The sequence below is a fragment of the Egretta garzetta genome, unplaced genomic scaffold, assembly GCF_000687185.1.
Source record: "Egretta garzetta isolate BGI_Z169 unplaced genomic scaffold, ASM68718v1 scaffold245, whole genome shotgun sequence".
Classification (NCBI taxonomy): Eukaryota; Metazoa; Chordata; class Aves; order Pelecaniformes; family Ardeidae; genus Egretta; species Egretta garzetta.
The window spans coordinates 1,507,423-1,515,156 of record NW_009259721.1 but is presented as its reverse complement, the minus strand read 5'-3'; the positions used below and the strand labels follow the sequence as shown (position 1 = coordinate 1,515,156).

The 7,734-nt window shown below is 54.3% G+C and overlaps 2 protein-coding genes across 7 annotated transcripts in view; both read left to right on the top strand.

Annotated features, from left to right (window-relative positions):
* The window catches only part of LOC104126798 (corticosteroid 11-beta-dehydrogenase isozyme 1), a 5,980-nt gene extending 3,325 nt beyond the window's left edge, over positions 1-2,655 (top strand). Inside the window, exons 2-6 of the mRNA XM_009639404.1 lie at positions 66-196; positions 783-894; positions 1,017-1,202; positions 1,880-2,023; positions 2,435-2,655. Of these exons, the coding sequence (XP_009637699.1) occupies positions 66-196; positions 783-894; positions 1,017-1,202; positions 1,880-2,023; positions 2,435-2,655 (794 nt within the window). The remainder of the gene's footprint in view (positions 1-65; positions 197-782; positions 895-1,016; positions 1,203-1,879; positions 2,024-2,434) is intronic.
* Positions 2,656-3,394: 739 nt separating this feature from the next.
* Positions 3,395-7,734, top strand: part of TRAF3IP3 (TRAF3 interacting protein 3) — a 15,706-nt gene continuing 11,366 nt past the window's right edge. The window contains exons 1-3 of one of the 6 annotated variants that reach the window (XM_035894859.1): positions 3,395-3,784; positions 3,893-4,093; positions 6,657-7,002. In XM_035894859.1, the coding sequence (XP_035750752.1) occupies positions 6,706-7,002 (297 nt within the window). In that variant the 5' untranslated portion in view covers positions 3,395-3,784; positions 3,893-4,093; positions 6,657-6,705. Of the gene's footprint in view, positions 3,785-3,892; positions 4,094-6,649; positions 7,003-7,734 lie in introns of all 6 variants that reach the window. The other 5 variants (XM_035894858.1, XM_035894857.1, XM_035894860.1 and 2 more) reach the window with 5 other exon arrangements.

The window sequence follows — 7,734 nt, the reverse complement described above, 5'->3', positions numbered from 1 at the left end:
TGTCGCCGGGGGTGGGGGGTCGGTTGAGGCTGCGCTGGCTCCAAGCCCTGCACCTTCCTCCCCAGAGATGCTCCGGGGGAAACGGGTGATCGTGACGGGAGCCAGCAGCGGCATCGGGGAGCAGATGGCGTATCACCTGGCACGCATGGAGGCCCACCTACTGCTCACGGCGCGGAGGGAGGCCAAACTGCAGAAAGTAAATGGCAAGCAGAGCCTGCCGGGCAGGCAAAACATTTGCAACCCAGAGCCCCACAGGCGGGCAGAAGGCAGATATTCACCCCAGCCCGGGCACGCGGGGATGCCAGATACCCTACGGATCCACCCGGCATGAGCCTGTTCTAACACACACACCCCCACCACAAACTGCATTTTCAGTGCTGACAGCACAGCATTTCTTTCTCCCCAGTCTTCAGCTGTGACTTCTGATCTCCACCACCAAGGACAACATTGCTCTGCCCAAGTCCTGGTCTGATCAGCCCTCAGCACTCTCTCAGAGTCCAAACTGGTTTTGCATCCCTCATACAACAGAATCAATATTAAGCAATATCCCTATTTATAAATACTATATATTTGGCTAGATGTGCCATTGTTTAACTGCTCTGCAGCCAGAAACATTTCTCTGAGCAACACGTCTCCTCCCACGAAGGGAGGAGGGTTTCCAGTAGGACAGGGAGATGTGCTGCCCATCTGCCCCAAGACAGTGACAGCCTTCCTGGGATGGGGACGGGGGGGGGACCATGGAGGGGTGCCCATCACCAACACCACTGTCGCTGTCACCACAGGTTGTGGAGCGGTGCCTTGAGCTGGGTGCCGCATCTGCCCGCTACGTGAGTGGCTCCATGGAGGACACCACATTGCCCGAGGTGGTGGTGAAGGAGGCCGAGAACACCTGGGGTAGGTGGTGGGGAGTTGCCCCTCCTCACTCCCCACGCTACATTTTGGGGCCATTCCAGCCACCGAGAAGCTGCTCTGGTTTTAAATGCCGGTTGCTAATAGCAAACATGCTCTGCTTCCAGGAGGCCTCGATATGCTCATCCTAAATCACATTGGTTACAGCTACTTCAACTACTTCAATGGGGACGTTGGGCACGTACGAAAGCTCCTGGAGACCAACTTCCTCAGCTACGTGGCCATGACCACGTCCGCCCTGCCCATGCTGAAGGAGAGCGAGGGCAGCATCGTGGTGGTTTCCTCCATGGCAGGTAAGCACACAAGGGACCAGGCTCTCCCTGCCCACATCCCTCCCTCTGCCTGCAAGGGATCCCTGCTGCGGCTCTTCAGAAGGCAGAATAAGGACCATAAGGCAGAGAGCCACCCCGCTGGGAGTCGGGATCAGCATACGATTTATATCCTGGATGCACAACTCAAGTCCTCTGGGGGATTTACATTCTACGCCCTGTTATAGAAACATAGAATGTTTGGGGTTGGAAGGGACCCCTAGAGGTCATCTAGTCCAACCCCCCCACAGTGAGCAGGGACACCGCTGACTAGGTCAGGTTGCTCAGAGCCCCGTCCAACCTGGTCCTGCTAGTCTCTCCACACCTACTAATCACCTTCATGCACTGCAGTCAACGGTACACCACTGCAGGTTATTTTACGTTCACAGCCACATATTATACATGCATTTGGTATACAAGGGTATATATGCAGGCATACAAGGACAGTATTGCCCACAACTGAAGGTACGTCATGCCACTGTATGCCATATCTGACATTTTAAGCATTTTCTGCATTTGTTTATTTCTCTGAAGCATCCCTGGCATTGCTCAGTCATCCTAAATCACAATACAGTAGCTACTTGAAGAGCAAGAGGAAGGGCAAGCTGTGCAGCCTGGTGCCTGCCCAGTACCCAAACTCTGACCTTGTGTCTCTGCTCCAGGTAAAATTGGTTCCCCGTTTGTAGCTCCCTATTCTGCAACTAAGTTCGCCTTAGATGGATTTTTCAGCTCCTTGAGACATGAATTCATCATAGACAAGGTCAATGTCTCCATCACACTCTGCGTCCTGGGCTACATCGACACAGGTAAGCCCAGCATTGCCGGGGCCCCGCGACTCAGTGCCTTTCCAGCCAGAGCCCAGCCGAGCCCACCGCTCACACCCCAGCACACTGCTTCGCCACCGCTGCTCCCCCCTCAGCCTGCAGCGGCTGTGTGGTTGTGGAAACAGGACCCCAACTCTTTAGAAGCATGGCCCGAGGCCTTTGGCTCTGCTATCCTTGCAGTAAACCCAGGGGAGGCGGGGATTCCGTCCTACGGTCATTCAAGAGGTGGAAAGGAACGGGAAGGACATCGCTATAGTTGTTATTAATTTTAACTATTCTAAGCCTAGTTAAGCAGGTCTGATCCCCAGAGTTTGTCAGTGAGGAAGCTACAGATACCCCAGGTGGTGCTTGTAGCAGCCCCTCCGTCCAACACCGCTCCTCCCGTCCCTCCAGAGAACGCCGTGCGAGCGGTCTCGCACGCCATCCAGGACACGCCGGCACCGAAGGAGGAGTGCGCACTGGAGATCATCAAGAGCGGGGCGCTGCGCCGGCGGGAGCTGCACTACCCGTCCTGGGCGATGGGCAGCCTGCTCCTCCTCCGGGACATCGCCCCCGACTTCCTTGACTCCCTCATCAGGAGCAAGTATAACGTGGAAAACATCAGAAGAACTTAGGCCCTGGGACAGCAAGCATGCCAGGACACCCTGGGCCAGGCATGGGGGATTTGGGTGTTAATCCAGCTGCTTGGGTGCCCTTTTCCAAGCCACCAGGGTGGCCCCATGCTGATGCACCCTCGCAACCCAAGACGGGATGCACCAGAAGCCTGTAACACACAGCATGAAGGTGTCCTTTTTAGCAATAAACTCTTGCAACTGGCTTTTTCCGACCAAGAGGCACTTCAGAGCAGCGCCTGGTGGCAGATCTGCTGCCAGCATCCTGCTCACCAGCAGGTTTCCTGCTCAACCTCCAGAAACTGTTCCCCCACCGAAAGCCAGGGGCGCCGAGCACTGCGGCAAGCGAGCCGAGCCACGGCCCAGAATGAGGATTTGGGCCAAGCAGCACAAACCACCCAAAGCCATGCGAGGGTCTTCGAACCGGGAAATTTTTTGTCATGTATCCCTTCTAGGCTGGCCTTTGTAAAAATAAACCCTACCTTGCTTTAAGAGATGTCTGCTTTTACTTGTGTTCCCTTTCCACACGCAGAGACACAGAGCCCTTATCAGCACCCAGCTGGTTAAAACGACCTCCCTGCATGATTTGCATTAACACAGCTTTTACTTCTCTAAAGACCTTAATGAATTTCTGCAGTTGGTGACCTCTCCTCAGATGCCAATACACACTTTTTTTCCTTTCCAATCTGCAAGAAGCCTTAAAATAATAGCATTACTGTACTTCCCTAAGTCTGGATTTCTCTACCCCAAATCAGCCCGGGGAGACTCCGTCACCGAGTGCCACAGCTCCGTGAACCAGCGCTCAGCCTCCGCGTGTTGGAGACTGATAAGGGGAGATGGCCCCAAAGATAACAGCTAGCTCTGCTTAGAGGGAAGCTGGAGATTTTGGGGTCCGGAGGTAACCCAGACCCCGCCACGAGCCGGGCCCCTACGCCCCGCAGCCGGGCTGCGAGCAGAGACAGGAACCGGGGCTCAGCTGCGGCTGCAACGTTTCCTGTTTTACCGAGCGAGAAAGGGAGCGAGAGCAGCAAAATGAGGTGGTTGGCACGAAGATGGCAGTTGGAGCGTGTCGGCGCCCGATAACGCCCCGCTCCTCTGCGGCGTAGGGGTAGGACGGGAGCCCTTGGGCCAGGTAAGTGCCCACGGCGCCGGGGCCAGCGAGGGATGGAGGGGAGCGGAGCCTGCCACGCGAAAGGCAGCAGCATGCACCTTTTTTCCGCTTTTTTCGCCCCATTTTCAGCCTACACGCTTGACACCAGGAGGCTGTAACATGAACTGGCAAGAAGCACTTTTTTTTTTTGTTTCCCTTGAAGCAAGAAGCGTAACAGCTTGGAAAGCAAAGATGAAGGACATGTTTGGTAATTAGAGAGAGTAATTTGGGGTAACAGAAGGAGGAAATAGAGTATTAGCTTGTCAAGAAGGCCTCAACGCTCAGCGCGGGGTGAGTAATGGAACATGTATTTCTTTAAGCTTAACCAAAAATGTGCTTTAAAGCAAGGTAAACAGAGGCTATTGCCAGAGCTGCTGTTGGGATGCACGGGCTGGGCAGCCCAGAGGCCACGCAGGTGGGAGAGGGGCTGAGCTATTCCTGACGGGATGAGCTGGGACCGAGCAGGACAGCCGAGGCCTGGATTCAACACTCAATTGGGCCATTTCTAAGATTAAGAAAAATTAGTTGAGAAATACTTTTAAAGTGCCCTGAAGAGTTTGGAGCAGGCTTGGCTGTAGATGCACACTCTGTCCCGAGCTATGGGGTTTGTACCCAGCCCCAGGCTTCAAGGGGGCAGGGTGCTGGGTGTGGGCATAAGCCCAGCTTGCATTCCTCTGCGTGAAGCTGTTGGCCAAACCTCGGCTTGCCTGGGCCAAGGGAAGCACGTGTGCACCAAGAGCAAAGGCCCAGGTGAGCACGGCAGGATTGCTATGGTTTGGACGTGAAAGCTGGATGGGAATAACCTGCTTGGTCTTTTATACCCCAGACTCCTCCAGCTGAAAGCGTATCACAGTGAGAAACACCTGACCAGCAAACACTGTTGGGATCCTTCAGTAAATTCAAGCTAAAATTAGAGATGCTTCAGCAGCTAGTCAAAGAAGTGAATATTCAAATAAAAATTCATAAAGGCAGGGAAGCAAGCGCTGCCTAATCTTTCAGCAAGTGCCGTACCAAGGGGGTCTCAAAGCCTACGTCCCAGGCAGGAGCAGTGCCCTGGCTGCGGGTTTGCAGGCACCTTCCCTGCCCAGAGCAAGAGCCGGCCACCCCAAGAACACTGCTTTCCTTCCAAAGGAAGCTCCTACGGTGAAAAGACGGCGCTAGCGATGAGCTTTGGGTGCACCACAGCTAGTGCAAGGACAGCAACAGGAATTACAGAGCAGGTTTTAATGCAGACTAAAAAGCACGGAAGTATTATGTATGTAAATGGGGTTTACTTGTTCCTATTTTTTTTTCCATTAGACTCAACAACTTCCTAATTGCTTGAGATAGAATGAGACCAACGCAGTTTTGGTGGGGTTTTTTTTCAACACTGAAGGACATTTAACCTGAGTTTTCAGAGACTATAATTAATTATTTTCCTCCTTCCTCCATTAACATCATTTACTAAACATGAGAAAAGCCCCACACCAGGCGTGGCCACAGCAGCTCCCAGGCTGAGCCCCCCGGGGCCAGGCACCCTCCGAGCATCGCTCACGGGATGTACAGGGGGAAGATGAGCCCCTTCACTGCTGACGGGGCGAGGGGACAGGAGAGGGGGACAGCTTTCGCTGGAGGGGAGGAAGGCAGGGGAGGGCAGTTACTGCTCAGCTTTCCCCAGCTTATGCAAAGGCAAAAACCCAAACACACTCGATGCGACCAAAGTCCAGTAACAAACACCACACCGGTGGCTTGCAACTGTGCAGAGAAGTCGGCAGGAGGGGGGAGGTTTCATATCTACACCCCGCTTGCGCGTGTAGGCGGTGCAATAGTGCCGAAGCAGAGGAGCTCCTCCTTCGGCCAGGCCACTGCCTTGTCTGGGGACTCTGTGGCCCCAACACGGAGACAGAATTTGTGCCCGAGGCAAACTGGTACCATAGAGAGCCTGTGCCCCCAGTTCTTGAGCACAGCTTAGCAATGAATTAATCCTGAAGTCTAACCATGAGTCGCCACGCTTGCATTTCGGTGAAGGAACCAAGTCACCGCTTGGCCAACACACAGCCCCCGGGCTGCAGGAGGTCAAGCAAAGGTGGGCAAGCAGAGGGCAAAGCATTGCACAGCATCCAAGCCAGGAGCTGGGGAGGGAGGGAGCAGCCAGGAAGCAAGAGAAAGCGGCACACAGGAGCTGTGGTCTTCAGAGACCGTGCTCAGACCCACAGGGACTTGGCCAGATACTCCATTGAAAAAAACCCCCAGCCCCTAGAACGCTGCAAGGTTTTCGCTGCTCCAGACCTCTCTGGGCACACAGAAAAGGCAGCTACCACCAAGAAATAGAATGCAACTGCTTGAGGAGTAAATCACACCACAGCACCACTGTATTTGGACCCATCAAAAAGAGAAATGAGAAATGCACTCTAAAAAGAATTTTCTGTGGAAATAGCTATCGCTCTTCCTGTGTTTTCATGGTTTTCTTTAGGTTGGCAAAAGAGCCCTAAGAGCACGCACCAAAGAAACAGTCTGAATAACAGAGGGATTTTATCAGGAAAGGGATTCTCCCAGAGGAAGCAGTGGAAGCATCGTTACTTGGCAGTGAGGCCAACTTCAGGAGGTTGCGTTAATTATCTGAAATTTTATATATATATATATAAATATATATATCTGCTGGGCCAGCGCCACCCGACGGAGGAGCGAGACAGCACGGTGTTTTACACAGCCTACACATACAAGTTCACAGCCAACAGATTTCCCAGGAACACCACTTGCATCCATTGCATGAGGGCTCCAGAACCAGCATCCGATACCGCACATTCATTTAATCTTAGAAATTACCCGTTCTCATTCGCATCGTGTCTTTCCCCTTGGTTTCATCAGGACAGAGGACCTCAGGCTGGACGGAGCGGTCAGCGGCGGACAGAGCTGCGCCCAACATGATCAGCCAGCCCGAGCGGGCACGGCCGCGGCGCGGGCGCGAGAGCTACGATGAGAAGTGCGAGCGGCGGCACGAGACGCGGGAGAACCTGCGGCGGCGAAACAACGTGACGAGCTGCCGCCACCCCGGGAGGGCGGCGGAGGAGCCGTCGCAGAGCCCCCGGCAAAGGGAGTTCCTGAGGAGGAGGAACCTGGTGAGCGATGCTGGAAGGACACCACCAGGATGGGAGCCCAAAGCACGCGTCCCCCCAGACCCCTCCTCACGGGTGGAGCCGAGACCACTCGTCCTGCTCCAGGTAACGCCTGCCCCCGGAGCGCAGCTCAAGGCTCTGCCTGCTCCTGCTAGCACCCACCGACATCCACAGCCTGCCCACCCGTCCCAATGGCATCGGCATCCACATCAAAGCACAGCCAGAAGTGAGAATGCACCAGCAAAAAAAGTGCATTTCCTTATGTGCTGCAGTCAGGAACAGCCAAACCCTGTCACACACACACACCCCCCAGAGCGTCCTCTCCTGTTTTCCAAACCTTGGACCAGACCAAGATTTTCCACCATTCCTCCAAGTACGACCCCACATCCCAGCTGCCAGATTACAGTTTTGCACTTAACATTATTTTTGCCCTTGAAAACTGAGCTCTCAACACCCGGCTTCCCTCCAGCACCTTTGCCATTAGCAGGCAGGGTGCAGGAATTGGGAGACTCCCGGGTGCACCTTACCTACCCCGTGCCAGATGGCTAACGGCAGCCCAGAGGGCTCGCTGCCTTGGGTAACAGCTACAGAAAGATGCAATGCAAAATGCGAAACACCCCGATTGGAGAGCCAAACAGATTTCCTTCTAAACTTTTATCCCACGCGAGATGAACAATTCCCCAGCACATTGTGAGTTCATCCTAGGGGCTTCACAAACCTACAGGAGCAAAGCCAGTCGAACGCGAGAGGACTTACACGCCCCCCCCCGATGCCTTTGCAGCCGGAGAGCGTGCAGGGCAATTGCCTCCCTCCTGCTACCATTCGGTTCACCAGGCT